Source organism: Centruroides sculpturatus, unplaced genomic scaffold (genome assembly GCF_000671375.1).
Source record: "Centruroides sculpturatus isolate CEXI.00-Female unplaced genomic scaffold, Cexi_2.0 scaffold172, whole genome shotgun sequence".
In the NCBI taxonomy this organism is placed as follows: Eukaryota; Metazoa; Arthropoda; class Arachnida; order Scorpiones; family Buthidae; genus Centruroides; species Centruroides sculpturatus.
The window spans coordinates 77,041-97,151 of NW_019385305.1; the positions used below are offsets into that span (position 1 = coordinate 77,041).

At 27.7% G+C, this 20,111-nt stretch overlaps 1 protein-coding gene across 2 annotated transcripts in view; it reads right to left on the minus strand.

Moving 5' to 3' along the window:
* LOC111637413 (serine/threonine-protein phosphatase 2A 56 kDa regulatory subunit epsilon isoform-like) overlaps positions 1–20,111 on the minus strand; it is a 126,242-nt gene that overhangs the window by 28,087 nt on the left and 78,044 nt on the right. For both annotated transcript variants that reach the window (XM_023382897.1, XM_023382899.1), the window contains exon 4: positions 1,342–1,434. In XM_023382897.1, coding sequence (XP_023238665.1) covers positions 1,342–1,434 — 93 coding nt within the window. The remainder of the gene's footprint in view (positions 1–1,341; positions 1,435–20,111) is intronic.

A 20,111-nucleotide genomic window follows, 5' to 3' on the forward strand; every position in this document is an offset into this window, starting at 1 on the left:
TTATTAAAATAAAAATTGAGAAATGATAAATAACTAGTGTTGTTTTAAATTATGTTTATCAATTTTTTGCACTTGGTTTTCATTTTCAGACTGGTTTATTAACACCCGCCCTCAAATTGAAGGTTAATTGTAATGGACTTGGAAGAAATTAAAATACTGTACTTTGAAAAAAAAAATTTGTAGATGTTAGACTGTGCACTCTCAAATATTGCATGACTAACATTTTTTTAAAATCTCAAAAGTCATGTAATAACATGAAGTTTTCAATGTGAAACAAGATGCAATTTAAGTATTTAAACATTAACATAAAACATAAATGAAGTAACATGTAACAGCTTGATGTCACAAAAATGTTGTTGCCCATAACAGCAGAAAAAGTAAGAAATAGTGATATACAGTAGAACCTCAATTATCCGGACTAATTGGGGATGAAAGTAGTCCGGATAAGGAAAAATCCGGATAATCGAAACAAATACTTTAATTTGTCCTTTAATGATAATACAACACATTTTCTTTTCGATGACATATCAGTAATATTAAAAATAAATACTGTATTTAAATCGTGATCAAATTTTCAAGAAACAAACGTTCGTATTGAATTTGGACTACTACTGACCAACGCTAACAGACTACCTATTGTTTAAAAGGCCCTCTGGTGGCGCAAGAAGACGGATTTTATAAAATAAAAAGCAGTTGAAACTGCATTTTTATGAATAAAAATTTGACAAACTATTTATCGTTTTATGACGAGTAAAATTTTTTCGTCGCGTTCGCGGCTTTTAAGTAATGCATAAACCTTCGAGGCGCGAGGCCCTTCGGACCGCGAGGCATAGGCGGTGGCCCACGTTGCCCATGCCTTACGCCGCCCTTGGTTATAGAAATGATGTAATTTGAGTATAAATTATTTATAAATACATATGTCAAGTTATATTTTTATTACGACGCAAAATATATTTAAGAGTTTACGACCACTGTGCTGGGTGAGACATTGTTGAAACAAAAAATGTTATGCATTCCATCACGTACATAAACAGTGTCGTAATTCGCCAAGTGCAAATCAGCAAATTCATAAAATTTTTGCTTATTTTGAACAATCTGAATAATCGAAAATCCGGATAATAGAGGTCCAGATAATCGAGGTTCTACTGTATCATCAAAATATGTGAGAAAAAGTGACTAATTTAAAAGTAACTTTCTGATGACTGCATTAACTTTACATTAAATAATTTATATTTTGGTTAAATAAAACCTAATAATATTACAGAAAGATATTTAATTGCAATAAAATATTCTAATATAAAATTTTAAATAAATGTAAAACAAATATGAAAAAAACAATACCTGAAGAACAAACTTTTGATCAATCACTCGCTTTCCAATTCCAGGTTGAAAATCTGGACATTCAAGAAATCTAAGAAATAATTCATACACCAGCTGAAAATAAAATTTTTTAAAATATATTATAAAATAACAAAAATAGAATAGTCCAGATAAAAGTAATAATATTGTTGACCCTAAATATAACAATTTCAAAAATATTTCAGAACCAACTTTACTTATTTTGAGGCATCTGTTGAAATAGAATTACAGTATCCGATAGTATTTAGTTCTACAGTATCTAAGTGAAAACTGTTTTTTTATTCTGGATACTATAGAACTAAAAGAAATGGAACTCTGCAGAAAAGACAGCAAAATTCTCTGAATTAAATCAAAAGAAAACAAAATAGATTGAATGATCCTCCAGAAGTGGAGAAAATAAATCCTTTGGATAAGAAAATGAATCTGAATAACAACTTTAACTCTATTCAAAACTACATTGGCAAATTGGATGGAGCTCAGCAACATTAGCAAACTGGAAGGAGACCACTTTCCCAGAAAAAAGTTTTCATTGGAGACAATACCAAAAAGCCAGTGTTGCTGGCATAGAATTCACTTGAAAAATAATGTTCATAATATTTTAGTTTTTAATTTATAGTTTTATTATTAGTTTTATTTAATTTTAAAAATAATTTTGATAATTTTAATTTTTAACATTTTCAATATTCCCCCCAACAATTTCAAATTATGTTATTTCTGAATTAAATAAACTAGCACTCTTCATTCATTTTTTATTTGAAATATAAATTATTATTATTGTATTTTTACAGATGTAATAAATGGCTTGAATTAATTAGAGAATGCAGAAGATAAATGGAATATTTTAATACAAAAAAATCCAGAATATAAATTTATATAAAAAATTTGTGAAAATTATTTTGAAGAATGATGTTTTTTGTCATGTATTATAAAAAAGAACTAAGAAAATAAATTAAAAAGTTTATAAATTTAAAATACTTTTTAAATTTATAAACTTTAAGAATATACATATTTACTGTAAATAAACAAATGAAAGTTTAAAATAAATAGATAAATATATAATTGCATTGAAAACTAATAATACTTCAACAGAAAATATTTCATTTGTATACTTTTGTTTATATTTCTATATACAGTAGAGCATCGATTATCCAACTCAACTGGGGACTGGGGTTGGTCGGATAACTGAAAAAACGGATAACCGAAAAATATGAAAAAATACATTAATTGTATAGTATATCCCATGTAATTAGTATATCGCTATTAACCAACTTCGCGTTGAATTTTCATCGATGTTAAGCCTAACAAAAATTTTTTTAAAATAATAATCATCACTATTGCATCATTAAAAATTAGAAAATTAAGCCTCGTTTAAATACTGGCTCCCTTTCATGGTTGAGCCAGTGTTGCCAGCTAAAACACGTAAAAGTACTATTAAAGTAGCCAAGACAGCCAAATATGGTAGCGCCACATCACTAGCGGACATTTGAATTTGCCGACTAGAACGGTCGGTTAACCGATGTGACGGTTAATCGGGGGTCGGATAATCGATGCTCTACTGTAATTGAATAATTATATAATAAAACAAATATTACTATTTAAAAGTCTCTCAATATTTTTCTATTTAAATAATGTATATTTTTATATATTTTCACTGAATAATCAATATTAATTAAGGTGAAGATGATGTTATAAAATCAAATTTACATAATGCATAATTCAGATTATATTAATTAATTAATTAAACATCAACATTAACTACTGCCCAGTACAAAATAAAAATCAGAATTTTTCTTAATATGTGCAACTTCTGAGGCTAAATATTTTGAAAACCTAGCTAATTTCCTTTTTAGTCCTAATTAACCTAATTTTAATACAATTTAAGTATCTTTTGTAGTTATTTTTTATATTGAATTAAAGTTGTCTAGGACTTTTTGATTCCCCTGTACCTCCATGTTTTGGAAAAAGACTTAATATCCTTTATACATTCTCATACCTTACATCATCTACTTTACATCCCTACCACACAATAAAAAAAAAAAACTTTTAACTGTCTGTCTGAAGCAACATCTGTTTTAAATTTCTTATTTTAAAATAAAAATGATATTGATGTGTGGCCTTTGTAAACAAATTTGACATCTAAATCATGATTAATAATTAGAATTTGATAAATCATAAGAAACTGCATTAGAGCCTTACCATTTTCAAATTAAAGAATAAATCAAAAGATAATGTCTAAAACTGAGCTTTCAGCTTGCTTTTTCATCAGATAAAGCTTTCTTTAAAATGTGTATAAACTTCATCAAATATGATCAGAATTCTTAATACTGTTTTATACTGTATATGTTTATAGATTATTTAACTCATTTTAAAACAAATAAATTAACATATCTATTAATGAAATATTCAGAGATAATAAAGAGAAATCAAAGATTGCCAGAATACTTCTGATATAATTATACTCCTTGCAGGTTTCAATAAAATTTGAGTTACATCTTTGAATTCACATGTGGAAGGTGGAGATTTTGTATCCAAACAGATCATACAAATTACACAGAATATAAAGTTGTGTTGAGAATACACCAAAACTGCTCAGTTCAGTGAGCCAAATATTTTATAAGAAACATCACTAGCCTAGATCAACTATATAAAACCCATAGACCTTTTGTGAGGTAGGAACCAGAGAATTCTATCTACATTTTCTATCATGTGGTGGAGTTATAGCCCAATTATTTAAGGCGATTGTTTGGATATGTTTGTCACAATTGTTTTTTGGATAGATATTTTATTGTAGAATTTGAACAATTGGTTTGTGAGCCAAAGTGAGCCAAACAATTTGAACATGTTTGGCTCACTGCTCAGTTCAGTGAGCCAAATATTTTATAAGAAACATCACTAGCCTAGATCAACTATATAAAACCCATAGACCTTTTGTGAGGTAGGAACCAGAGAATTCTATCTACATTTTCTATCATGTGGTGGAGTTATAGCCCAATTATTTAAGGCGATTGTTTGGATATGTTTGTCACAATTGTTTTTTGGATAGATATTTTATTGTAGAATTTGAACAATTGGTTTGTGAGCCAAAGTGAGCCAAACAATTTGAACATGTTTGGCTCACTGCTCAGTTCAGTGAGCCAAATATTTTATAAGAAACATCACTAGCCTAGATCAACTATATAAAACCCATAGACCTTTTGTGAGGTAGGAACCAGAGAATTCTATCTACATTTCTTCACTTTTTCATTTTTTTTTATTTTAATCTATTGTTTAAACAATCATCTTTCTGTTAACATAGAGTTTTGTCATTTTATTAGTAGTAGATGCAAATTTTTTGTGTGACAATTTGAAAAAGTTGGCAAAATTTTAAATTCTTCTGCTAAAAAAATTGCCTTTAAGTCAGATAGAACCTTACAACTTGTTATGTATAACTAGTTAAAATGGTAAATTTGATATACAAAAGTTCTTAAATATAATGTTAAAAATATCACCTGTATAGTTTATTAAATATGATCCAAAAATATCATAATAAAATTAATTATAGTTGACTTTCTAAACTTTTTCAAAAGTTGCTCACTAGAAAGTTTCCCTCAAAGACTATTTTAAATACCTGTCCTTTGTACTTAAAATGGAAAAATCATTGATTAAAAAACTTACAATAGAATAATATAGAATAGTAAGCTTTGCACTTTTCTCTAATATAAATAGAGAAAATTATTGCACCCAGTGTATTTCCTGGAATGAATATATTTCTCAAAAATAGTAACACATTAGTTAGTGGCACGTTTGTCAATTTTTTCGAATGTTGTTTATATAGTCTAAGTGAAGTTAGTACAAAAAATCTCTTGCATAAACTTGTTTATGCAAAAGATTTTTGTAAAAACAATAGTCACATTTTTGTCTTGTATCAACTGTGAAGTTAATCAATCACCTATCTTCTAGTAGATCTATTTAAAAGAATAATGATGTAAAAAACTCAGAAGATTCATTTTTCCATCTCAATATTGCATCCTTATATAATAAATAATCTGTTACTATTTAAATAGATTATAAGAGAAAGTATTATTAGCTAACCAATTGTTCAAATTCTACAATAAAATATCTATCCAAAAAACAATTGTGACAAACATATCCAAACAATCGCCTTAAATAATTGGGCTATAACTCCACCAATTTAATGATTAACACTAAGTAATTTGCTACTAGAAGTAGGTGTTAGGTACCATCTCTTAACTAAATTGATAATTATAATTTTAATAATTTATTACATAATTTAGAATTGTCTGGAAGAAAAAAACTGATCCGAGGCAGGGCTTAAACCCACAACCTCCAGGTCTGGATGATGCAACTGGCAAATGGAGGTTGCAGGTTCAAGCCCTGCCCGGGTCAGTGTTTTTCTTCCAGACAATTCTAAATTATGTAATAAATTATTAAAATTATAATTATCAATTTAGTTAAGAGATGGTACCTAGCATCTAATTCTAGTAGCAAATTACTTAGTGTTAATCATTAAATTGGTTGAGTTATAGCCCGATTATTTAAGGCAATCATTTGGTTGTGTTTCTATATACATATCAGGCTTTGCAATATTTGATATAATTACTACAAACTTAAGACACTAAATATTGTAATGTTTGTCTGAAAAGAATAAAAGTTAGATGCATTCCAACATATAAAATTATTCTGAAATGCTAAAGATAGGCTAGATTATTTTAGAAAATCAACGTGAGTTTGTGTGTACAGTATATCTTCATTTTAATACACTTAAAATTCTTACAAAAGTAAAAGTGATGGATTATAGCAGAGGTCAGGGAACTGGGATAAATTACCCCAGATAAAAATTAAATTATTGAGGGTAATAAGGAATTTAGATATTTTAAATAAAAAAGTAAAAATAAAAAATATATAAAGTATCAGAACTGAAGGTAACAACTTGATTATTTATAACACATTGACTTATTATATCACAAATGAACTCATTATGGTGGTAATATCAATTTTCTCCTTTTCAAAATGAGGGGGGTAATATCAACTTACACAAATATATTTTGGGGTAATGGCTAAAAAAGTTCCCCACCCCCTGGATTATACAGTCTATACAGTTTGGATTTGCATAGAAGATTAATGAGAAAAAAATTTGACTGAAATTTTCCAGTTAACGCTTCAAAATTAAACTTTCAAATGTACAAATGAATAATTTGTTTGTTTCTGCTATTATTATTGTAATAATTTCATGAATAAGCTTAATCAACAAGTTAATGTGCAAGTCAAGGTCAAATATCAATAAGCTTTTCTAGGAATTAAATAGGGGGAAAAAATGTTGTGTGAATGGAGGGTATACAATATAACTCAATTCTAAAAATTCATTATGTTTTTATTATTTGATTGTGTAATATCATGATACGTAACTCTCACTTAAGTAACATTCAAGTACCTTAATGATAATCACTATTGTTTTAAAATATGTAATAGTGATTAGCATTATCAAACAAGATGGTGATTTTATTCTGAATATATTTTTCTGAAAACTGTACTATTTAAATAAATAGCATCATTCATAGTATTTTATCCATTACAGATTAACTGTTTAATTTTTTGTATTTTTACATTTGATTATTTAGTCAAAGTTAGAAAAGTAATACTTTGTTAATAATTCAAATTACTTTTATTATATAATTTTCATATAAGAAATTTAAGAAAAAAATAATTTTGTAAATTGTTGTAGAAAACTGAACTGAAAACTATAAAATATCAAAAATATTTCTGAATATTAAAAACATTAATGTAAATTTCAATAAATTTTAAAAATTAATTTGTTTAGTCTTTATAATTAAGATATTATTCAAGTTGATTCTTCCCCCCTCCTATTTAACCGAGCAAGTCCAATTCTTGGCAATGTTTAGAAGTGTGATATTTTACAACTGTCTAAAACATATAATAGCTGCCAAAGACAACTCTATTACAGAACATCATTCAATAAGATTAATTACTTGTTTAGTAATATAAGATATAAATGGGTGCTTTGTTATTTTATCCTCTATTTAAATTTAATTTATAAATTATAAAATAAATTTTACTCTTAAAATATCCATTGTTTTAGCTTTCTACTTTTCAAAGATAAAAATTTCAAATTTCTTCCAAGAACTAAATAAATAACTCAAACTTTGGCAATTTAGCATCATTATTATATAAACACCTGCTTCATTTTAGACAATCAAATGCTTGTTATAAAAACATGCTTTAGATCACTTCAGCCTTTCGTGAAACAGAATATTAACTTATTTAAATGTATTAAGATAAAAGATATATCTGATCTGTATTTTTTGATACTACTATTAAAAAAATTATAAAAAACAAATTTGTGTTATTTTAATTATATTTCTTAATTTCCTTTATGAGATGATAAATTAAACTTTTAATTTATATATCCTATGTGTATATATTTACAAGGTTATCAATGGAGGCCATTACGATTACCACTAAAGTATTTTTATAAATTGTCTTTGATAATTACTGATACTACTTTTTTAATATTCCATCATATTAATTACTCCGTGGATGAAGAAATGATATAAATTAATATTAATACCAAAAGTAGTTTGTATATCTAAATTAATATTAGCTTGTTTAATATCTGATTCTCAACTTTTAAGTTATCAGAATTTAGTTTGTTTCAGAATAAATTTAATTAGTTAATTATAAATTTTTTCTATTAGTTGTTTTATGTATAAACCATGATTTATCTGCTAATGTGAAGTTAATGCTTAGATAGTGAATTTGATGTGATGACTATATTTATGTATATTTATGATAAATTTTATATAACTTAAATAATGTTATTTCAAAAAAATAATAATAATAATAATTAGTATATAATTTTCTTTATGCTTGAAAAAAAAAAAAAGCCAGACAACTTGATTTAATTCACAATGACTACATAAAGATAAATGGTTTTATTCACAACAAGTTTACCACGAGGTCCGAGTGTAATGTATGGGATTACAAGAGTGACCCTAAAGCTGCAGTCATACCATGCAATTTCCAGCTGCGCTTGCAACTGCAACCACAATGGCTATACTTGTTAATTAACTAGTAAATTTTGAAAACTGGCACAACTGCAACCATGACTAGAAACAAACAGTTTGTTCTCCTCGTACCATATGGCAACAACATTGAAAATAGTTCATCATCATGATGGAAAGTTAGAGGATTAATACTTTTACAGAATTGAGATTTGATTGAACTTATTCAGGCTCACAAATACCTGTGGGATTTTAATTCTTCATTTTACTGAAGATTTTATCTTTTTGTGTATTCTCACCAGCTCTAACAAAATTATTTCCTTTTTTCTTTTATTCATTGCAGAAAAGGAACTGCTTGCCATTTTAATAAGAAAAGTGGCTAAAATTCTGTAAATATTCTCAAGTAGAATATAAAATGTTGGTAAACTTTATCTAATATTTTTGTTTTAAATTTAAATGTAAAATGTTTGAACTTTCCATTATTAAAATGTTAAATTTTTAAAAATACATTTGAATTTCAATTACACCTGAAGATGGCCTATTGTTTTAGGTTAAAAATATTAGTGTTTTGTTTAATAAACATTTTTCAGCAACAGAAGGTATATTGATGGTTTATTAAGTGTTTAAAAAGCTGAGTTTTATATTTGGTTTTTAACAATAGAGTCATGCCTGTTATCTATCTAACACTTTACAGGGGAAAATTTCGAATTGAAATAACGTGACTTCTGATTTACATTGGAAGTTTGTATACAGTTATTTGGATCCTTCTTTCCCTAAGGTTTCCATATCTGATCTCATCTTTCATCTATTTAACCCTGTTCTCAAGATTAAGGAAAGACAGATGGATGGACAAGAATGGAAATTCATAGGTCTACAATTTTTTTAAATTGCAGTCCAATGAAATTGTAAATTAGTAGATTAAATGTAACTTTCTGGAAAAATAAGATACTAATTTACTGAATCCAAGACACACCTTAATTTATACATGCTATGCAGATATTTATTAAATAGACAATGAGACAAAAGTATGTCAACAGAATCGGTTCTGTTGACAAATTTGTTCAACATTTACTACACATCATATATCACTGTCTTCTGTGGTATGAGAATCCAAAACCTCTTCATTTGCCATTTAGACTCTTCTGAATCAACAGTTTTAGTCATGTCCCTAGTTTTAGTAAACTAAAACTTTGTTAATCAACATCAGATTCAATGTTCATATCTTCTCACATGCAATCATACTCATTGCCATTTAAAACATCATATATGCAACATTTCTAGAAAAAAGTGCACAGCACAACTTGTCCATCTTTTTGTCAACTAAGTTCAGCATTTCTTTTTGACAAACTTAGTCTTAATGAATGTAATATTTTTATTAACCCAAATACTTCCTATTACATTCAACATTTAATTAAAATTATATTTGCATTATTCTAACATCAGTTTAATTTGAATTTAAATCCCAAATTTATTATCTATTAATTAAATAATTAATTTCAATTCTGATTCCAATATTACTACTTGAGATCAATCATATGTTTATACAGTCGACCCCCCTATAATTACGGTCCCTATAATTATGATTCCTATAAAACTACGAAAAAATATACGTATTTTGGAAATGTTGAGTCGGATTAGTGTAGAATCGATTAATTTTATGGAAGAAAACCTTTCAATCAGCCGTAGTCCATAAACTTGACACGTGTCGAGCTGTGATTGGAACGACTTGTAAGAAATTGGATTCCTAATAAATTGGAACGTATCTATATCTTATAGGGGGGTCGACTGTATTTCATTCAGGAAAAAACTACTCTGCAGTAAAAATAAAAATTTTAAATATTTGTTCCAGTTGACAATTATAACTGCAGTGATATTACTGTAATAGTTGCTATTCTAGTTCAAAATGACAACCATTTATATTATTTACATTGACATAAATCAGAAATTCAAACTTTAAAGAATTTTTCATCATTACAATTATATATAATATTTTACAATTAAATAAATTTTATGTTATCTATGATTCTTCTACTGGCTTAGCCAGACTCAAGCATTTGTGAATAAAACAATTTCAACAAAATTTTGTTCTTATTACAAAAACAATAACTGGAAATAACAAACTTCTCTACACAAAAATCTAAATTCAACCAACTAAATTTAATGTAGATCATCTTATATAATCCAAATAGAATGTAGTTTATATTGATTTTAATAAACCTTAAGAAATCAGAAAATATGCAAATGTACTCTGAACAAAGTTAAATACTGAGTATTATGTTACTACATATATAAACATCCTTAACCAGATAGTTATATATTAAAGCCAAATGATTTCTGGATTATTTCAGGTTGTATTACTATTGCTATTATTAATTAAATTTAATTAATAATAGTAGTAGTAATGTAGCTTGATATAATCTAGCAATCATTTGACTTAAATTACATTATCATCCATTTAAAAATAAAAAGATTTCAAACTCTATAATACTGCAAAATTAAACTAATTTTCTTCTTATGTTGCATACCTATATGCATGTATGCATATTCTACATAAAAAAAATAACAATAATAGCTTAAATAATAATAAACAGATTAAACTCATTACTAACAACACACAAAGTAATCAACACATGTTGTCCCAGTACTCATATATTCATTTGGAATTATGCATTGGACATACAAAGAACTATAACAAATAAAAATAATAACAAAACAAACATCACCCTAAGTTCTCCACATAATGGCTGACTCTTCTTCATACAAGGAAAGCAAAGTCTCACAAATATGGTAAATCTTCATTACAAATGAATACAGAAACTGCAAGAGTTTTTCTATACAAAACAAGAATCAATACAATTACACAAAACTGTGTAATTTTTGTGTACAAAAGCAGTACTTTATAAATATAAACATCCATAAGTCTGATAGTATACTTTTTTAAAACTCTTTCCGCCCTGTGGGCACTAAGAAGGCCTCTTTTTGCAAGCCCATTATGAGTTCAGTCAGGCCCACAATGAAACTGCCGGGTGGTGAGGGGCAAGGCCCAACATATTCGAATGGACTACCCCCGAAAAATTCCTGAGGATTTTACGACCCGTTCGGATTCGAACCTGGGTCTCAGGCAATAAGCTGCCACCTTGACCGCTCAGCCATCCGGCTGCCAACTACAGTATACTATTAAACCTACCAACACTGATATGGATCGAAACCATACACAAAATACATAGACCTCCAAAAACAATGGAAAGAAATGAAAGTAAATTAAGCTCCAGGCCAACTCACACTTCAAATCAAGAAGAAGATCTACCATAATGTGGTCATGGAACCCAAGACCTAACTATTTTCAATAATATTAAAGGTTCAGTATCCAATAGCAATGGAAGACTTACATTGAATATTTGAAGTCACACCACATGTCAATTTATTGGATGTTAATTTAATCTCTTTGGAGCTTACATGCTATGTGATGGTGAATATATTCAAACAAACTACTACACACCCAAAAACCATACTAAAAATACACAATATAGATGGTCATTGAAAATAAACAAAATATTCTATGATGAGCCATAATCACAGACAAAATAATCCATCACTACAGACATCATATTCACTGATTAAAAAAAACCCACATACATTACAGATAGCTATCCCAAACATCCACAACATACAAAAAATATACAAATACTACCTTGTGTTTCTGGATCCATTATTATCTGTATAAAATGCTTACTTTCAAGTATCTAACTGTTTAAATTTTAAAAAGAAACATTTTTGTTGTTTTAGGACCGCTTCAGCTTTTTAACATATACAAGTCACTATTCCAACTGAATTTTAACATTTTTGATGTATTGAGCAATACATTTTCATTTTGACAAAATACATACACTAAAAAATTAGTTAATAGAACTTGCCTCCCCAAAATAAGAGAGTCTGTGAAGAATGAATAATGTAATAATTGTGCTTATAGTTCTTTCTTGCACAAGCATCACATATACACTACACTTCATAAAAGTCTAAAAACATTAGAGCTTCATGACAGTACATACATCACACTAAAGAAAACTGCCATACTAAACATGTCATACAGTCAGGAAATTCTTAAACATATTTATATATACATACATGAATAGCACAAACAAAATAACAACTTTTTCAGTAGTTACACTTTGACTTTCATCTGGCATAGTACCAGGAACTGGTATTAACTAATATAAAATAATAATGAAATAGTAAATGATAGAAAACAAATCTTCAAGATACTATTTTTAATAAATTCTTGGGCAATTAATTATATTGTAAAAGTTTGTTTAAGTAAATAATATTTCAATATGCAAGTTATTTTTTAAGTCTGCTAATTATCAGAGTTTAGTGTAAGAATATAAAACAGATGATAACTAATACATTATGCACTACTGATTAATCTGGTATTGGTACAATTAGGTCTTTTAAAAATCCCAACTGAAGTTTGAGATCATTAGCTATTACATTACTTCAATTGTCATTATTCTCTTTCACATTCCTAAACATGTCCAAATCATAACAGATGGTATTTCTTTCTTTTTGGCATAATTATCATCATTGCAATGAGTAAGCTGTGTTAAGAGCACTTTTTAATTCTCTCACACTAACTATAAATATATTATACAATTATACAATTTGAAAGCAATAAACATCAAAAACATTAATGACACAAGCATACAAACTGTAATGTGTTAAAGTTTTGATAAAATATATTATTTGTTTATCAACTCAGTTCTCAAATACAAATGTGAGTTTATTCTAGTATAATTATGTTTTTTATCACACAGTATAGCCTATTTCATTTATTATTATGAAATAGTTGAAGTATAACATGAGAAGCTAAAATTTCCCATATAATTTTTTTAATTTTCACAAAATCAATTGAAAAAACAAAAACAACCTGCAAATACAGTAAGAACTGGAAAGGAAAATTTCAAATTGTCAAAAGCTAATTAGAAACTGATGTGTATCAACCTCCCTCAAAAAAATTTGTGAGCATAACACATTGTGGCAATTGTCCACACAAAAAATGACCAAAAATTTTACATCCTAGTACATTTAAAATCAATTACAAATATTCATTTATCTGAGTGTTAAGGTGGTATTAATATGTAATACTGCTATGATAAGCAATCATAAAGTGAAAATATAAGCAACAAAAATATAGAAGAGATATCTTATGTACAGATTTTTTTTACATTTGTGCACTTTTCTGACCAAATTATATATAAATACAAATACAGTAGACCCCCCTATAACGCTTAGATACGTTCCATGCTAATCAAATTTTACGTTGTAGGAATGATTAAATACATGAGCCAATCGCAGCCCGATAGGTGTNCAAATATTTTATAAGAAACATCACTAGCCTAGATCAACTATATAAAACCCATAGACCTTTTGTGAGGTAGGAACCAGAGAATTCTATCTACATTTCTTCACTTTTTCATTTTTTTTTATTTTAATCTATTGTTTAAACAATCATCTTTCTGTTAACATAGAGTTTTGTCATTTTATTAGTAGTAGATGCAAATTTTTTGTGTGACAATTTGAAAAAGTTGGCAAAATTTTAAATTCTTCTGCTAAAAAAATTGCCTTTAAGTCAGATAGAACCTTACAACTTGTTATGTATAACTAGTTAAAATGGTAAATTTGATATACAAAAGTTCTTAAATATAATGTTAAAAATATCACCTGTATAGTTTATTAAATATGATCCAAAAATATCATAATAAAATTAATTATAGTTGACTTTCTAAACTTTTTCAAAAGTTGCTCACTAGAAAGTTTCCCTCAAAGACTATTTTAAATACCTGTCCTTTGTACTTAAAATGGAAAAATCATTGATTAAAAAACTTACAATAGAATAATATAGAATAGTAAGCTTTGCACTTTTCTCTAATATAAATAGAGAAAATTATTGCACCCAGTGTATTTCCTGGAATGAATATATTTCTCAAAAATAGTAACACATTAGTTAGTGGCACGTTTGTCAATTTTTTCGAATGTTGTTTATATAGTCTAAGTGAAGTTAGTACAAAAAATCTCTTGCATAAACTTGTTTATGCAAAAGATTTTTGTAAAAACAATAGTCACATTTTTGTCTTGTATCAACTGTGAAGTTAATCAATCACCTATCTTCTAGTAGATCTATTTAAAAGAATAATGATGTAAAAAACTCAGAAGATTCATTTTTCCATCTCAATATTGCATCCTTATATAATAAATAATCTGTTACTATTTAAATAGATTATAAGAGAAAGTATTATTAGCTAACCAATTGTTCAAATTCTACAATAAAATATCTATCCAAAAAACAATTGTGACAAACATATCCAAACAATCGCCTTAAATAATTGGGCTATAACTCCACCAATTTAATGATTAACACTAAGTAATTTGCTACTAGAAGTAGGTGTTAGGTACCATCTCTTAACTAAATTGATAATTATAATTTTAATAATTTATTACATAATTTAGAATTGTCTGGAAGAAAAAAACTGATCCGAGGCAGGGCTTAAACCCACAACCTCCAGGTCTGGATGATGCAACTGGCAAATGGAGGTTGCAGGTTCAAGCCCTGCCCGGGTCAGTGTTTTTCTTCCAGACAATTCTAAATTATGTAATAAATTATTAAAATTATAATTATCAATTTAGTTAAGAGATGGTACCTAGCATCTACTTCTAGTAGCAAATTACTTAGTGTTAATCATTAAATTGGTGGAGTTATAGCCCAATTATTTAAGGCGATTGTTTGGATATGTTTGTCACAATTGTTTTTTGGATAGATATTTTATTGTAGAATTTGAACAATTGGTTAGCTAATAATACTTTCTCTTATAATCTATTTAAATAGTAACAGATTATTTATTATATAAGGATGCAATATTGAGATGGAAAAATGAATCTTCTGAGTTTTTTACATCATTATTCTTTTAAATAGATCTACTAGAAGATAGGTGATTGATTAACTTCACAGTTGATACAAGACAAAAATGTGACTATTGTTTTTACAAAAATCTTTTGCATAAACAAGTTTATGCAAGAGATTTTTTGTACTAACTTCACTTAGACTATATAAACAACATTCGAAAAAATTGACAAACGTGCCACTAACTAATGTGTTACTATTTTTGAGAAATATATTCATTCCAGGAAATACACTGGGTGCAATAATTTTCTCTATTTATATTAGAGAAAAGTGCAAAGCTTACTATTCTATATTATTCTATTGTAAGTTTTTTAATCAATGATTTTTCCATTTTAAGTACAAAGGACAGGTATTTAAAATAGTCTTTGAGGGAAACTTTCTAGTGAGCAACTTTTGAAAAAGTTTAGAAAGTCAACTATAATTAATTTTATTATGATATTTTTGGATCATATTTAATAAACTATACAGGTGATATTTTTAACATTATATTTAAGAACTTTTGTATATCAAATTTACCATTTTAACTAGTTATACATAACAAGTTGTAAGGTTCTATCTGACTTAAAGGCAATTTTTTTAGCAGAAGAATTTAAAATTTTGCCAACTTTTTCAAATTGTCACACAAAAAATTTGCATCTACNTCATTAAAGAAAACCCATTTTACAAATAAAATTACAAAAATACTGACGGCTAGAACAGATTAATTGTATTTGCATTAATTTCTATGGGAAAAATTACTTCGGTTAACGAACGGACTCGTGGAACGGATTACGTTCGTTAACCGGGGTTCCACTGTACCTGGAAACAACCCTAATGTCACCCTATCTCTCATAAAATGGGACAATTGTACCATTGAGTGCAATCTAGGGTTTCTCAAACGGGATTCCGGGATCCCGGTTGTTTTTTTAACCCGGGAAATATCCCGGGAAATTTTTCTTATCTCGGGAAATCCCGCAAATTTCTTAAAAATTCACTTTTTTTCTTATTTTGTGTTAAAATTGAGGAATTTGGCAAATAGAAAGNTTCATTATGTTTTTATTATTTGATTGTGTAATATCATGATACGTAACTCTCACTTAAGTAACATTCAAGTACCTTAATGATAATCACTATTGTTTTAAAATATGTAATAGTGATTAGCATTATCAAACAAGATGGTGATTTTATTCTGAATATATTTTTCTGAAAACTGTACTATTTAAATAAATAGCATCATTCATAGTATTTTATCCATTACAGATTAACTGTTTAATTTTTTGTATTTTTACATTTGATTATTTAGTCAAAGTTAGAAAAGTAATACTTTGTTAATAATTCAAATTACTTTTATTATATAATTTTCATATAAGAAATTTAAGAAAAAAATAATTTTGTAAATTGTTGTAGAAAACTGAACTGAAAACTATAAAATATCAAAAATATTTCTGAATATTAAAAACATTAATGTAAATTTCAATAAATTTTAAAAATTAATTTGTTTAGTCTTTATAATTAAGATATTATTCAAGTTGATTCTTCCCCCCTCCTATTTAACCGAGCAAGTCCAATTCTTGGCAATGTTTAGAAGTGTGATATTTTACAACTGTCTAAAACATATAATAGCTGCCAAAGACAACTCTATTACAGAACATCATTCAATAAGATTAATTACTTGTTTAGTAATATAAGATATAAATGGGTGCTTTGTTATTTTATCCTCTATTTAAATTTAATTTATAAATTATAAAATAAATTTTACTCTTAAAATATCCATTGTTTTAGCTTTCTACTTTTCAAAGATAAAAATTTCAAATTTCTTCCAAGAACTAAATAAATAACTCAAACTTTGGCAATTTAGCATCATTATTATATAAACACCTGCTTCATTTTAGACAATCAAATGCTTGTTATAAAAACATGCTTTAGATCACTTCAGCCTTTCGTGAAACAGAATATTAACTTATTTAAATGTATTAAGATAAAAGATATATCTGATCTGTATTTTTTGATACTACTATTAAAAAAATTATAAAAAACAAATTTGTGTTATTTTAATTATATTTCTTAATTTCCTTTATGAGATGATAAATTAAACTTTTAATTTATATATCCTATGTGTATATATTTACAAGGTTATCAATGGAGGCCATTANTATAATTATTATTAAATAAAATCTTCTGAAGAGTTAAATAAAAGTCAATTTCATTCTAATGGTGAATTCTGAATTTCTGAATCTACAATGCCTTTAGAATGAATAATTTGATTATTTTATATGAATGCAATATTTATTAAATATTGGTTAGTAATAATACTGATGATAGCAATTATGCAGTCAATTAGCATTAAATATATTGCTAACCAGGAGATGCAAAATATTTTCAGGACTCAGAATTTCCTAAAAAATTATTGCACATTAGCATGTACTCAAAATAAAATAATTTTTAAGTGAATTAATAATTATTACTATGTAGTTTGGAAAATTCAAATTAAATCATACAAATAGTTAAATAGGCCTACATATAATTTGTCATGCAAAACACTGAACCAATAAATTAAATGTAAAGATCTTAAAAATTAACACAATAACTCAATAACAAGAAAATTCATCCTTAAAGTTTGTTTATTATTATTGCTTGGAGACATTTTATCTTTTGTTGAGATGCAGTTTGAAAAAATTGTAGACCTATAAATTCCCACTGTTGTCCATCTGTCTTTCCTTAATCTTGAGAACAGTGTTAGATAAATGAAATTCAAGACCAGATATGGAAAGCTTAGGGGTAGGAGGTCCCGATTAACTATATATGAACTTCTGATGCAAACTGGAAGTCATGTTATTTCAATTCAAAAATTTTTCCCTGAAAGGAGTTAATAGATGACCAGCATGACTCTATTGCTAATAGAAAAGTATGATGTACAGGGACAAGACAGTACAGTACTAATTTGAGGTAGAGAGCATATACTTTAAATTAAATAAATTAAAAATTGCAGCCCAACATTGTGACAATATCACAATAAATAATTACTCATTTATAGGAAAGAAAGTTTATCTCTATTGTACACTTCTAAAATATATTTCATAAAAATTCCTTTTGACATTTTTAACAAACACATAATTAAATGAGAAAATTTTTTTTATATTGGTAGGAAATCAGTTTTTGTACTATCAGTAAGAGTTGCCCAAATGAAAAGTGAACATATGTCAGAACAGGAAAATATTTATTGCAAATCCAAAAGAAATCTCCATGTTTGTTTAGGCATAGATCCCAATGTCTCACAAGCAGATCAATGCCCCTCACATACAATTCTGGTGCTGGTGGTAAAAGAATTCTTTGACCTTATCCTTCACCTCATCATCCAACATGAATCTTTGCCTTTGCAAATCTTTCTTGAGAGGTCTGAAAATGTGAAAGTTGTAGTGTGAGCTCTAACTCATCTGTCACTTATGATTATGTTTTCCACAGTGATGATTGATGCAGTGGAGATTACAGTGTGTGCCTGACCCAGTCTTGATTTATCCTGAATTGACTTGTGGCATTCTCTGTAATTCTTGCACCAATTATTCATTGCTGTTCACAATAAACATGTTTCACTCATCTATAGATGTCAGCACTCCTATTCTTTTCAGCCACTAAAAACCAAATTACCACCTGCTGTTCAATTCTGGATGCTTCCATTGTAATTAAACAAACATTAATCTGCCAATTACTGGAGATAAAATCTATTCCCACTAATACTTAATGCAGCCTGTGCTTTACCTAAGCTGAGTTTACCAGCAGTAAGGTGGCCCACACTAATTGCTACTTTGCACAATAAAATTACGTGTGTCCACTTTTCATTTGGGCAACTCTTATATATGTCATTATCATAGAATAGTGTATATAATTATTAACTTGATGAAATACATTGATTGATAGAAATAAAATTGAAGTTAACACTATGAATAAATTTTTAGCACAGCATGCTAATTAATGGTCTTTAGAATTTTGCCTAACATTATTTACATTATTATTATTATTATTGAAAATGCAATCATCATTTTATAATGTTTTAAATTTATTATAAACTAGCAGACCCCGCCACACGTTGTTGTGGCTCAAAATGTATCTATTATAAATGTATACACTTCCCCCGTGGGGGGGAACTTTTTGAAAAATTTCTTCTTAGTGTACATTCTCTTGACGTACCCTATTAAAACGCAATCAAACACGCAAAAACCCACATCTAAAATAATATAATAGAAGCCAACTTCTTTACCGTAAGCTTTAATTCTGTCCCTTTCCCCCGCGGGAGAATATCGAAAAATCCCTTCTTAGTGTACATTCTGTTGACGTACCCTATTAAAACGCAATCAAAAACGCAAAAACCGGCATCTAAAATAGTATAAATAGAAGCAGAGTTCTTTACTGTAAGCCTTAATCCTAACCATCTCCCTTCAGTGGGGGGAATTTCGACACGTATATTACAGTATATAAAAACATGTGCGTATTCGAATGCAGCGTTGTGTCAAAATTTCAAAGGAATCGGTAGGAACAAATGAACATTACATTTTTATTTATATAGATAGATAGATGATGATCCGCTTTAGTTCATTTTCACAGAAAAGCATAATGCCTCACAGAAAAGCAAACTTAGGGCGTCATACTCGTAGGCCATCTGTTGGACAAAAAGCCTTAACCATAGATGATATCATTTAATTTATATGAATGTTTAACGGAATAATATACAGCCTATGTCCACCCTGAGGTTCCATTCTAAATATTGGTGAAAGAATTTTTGAAATCGGATGAGTAGTTTCGGA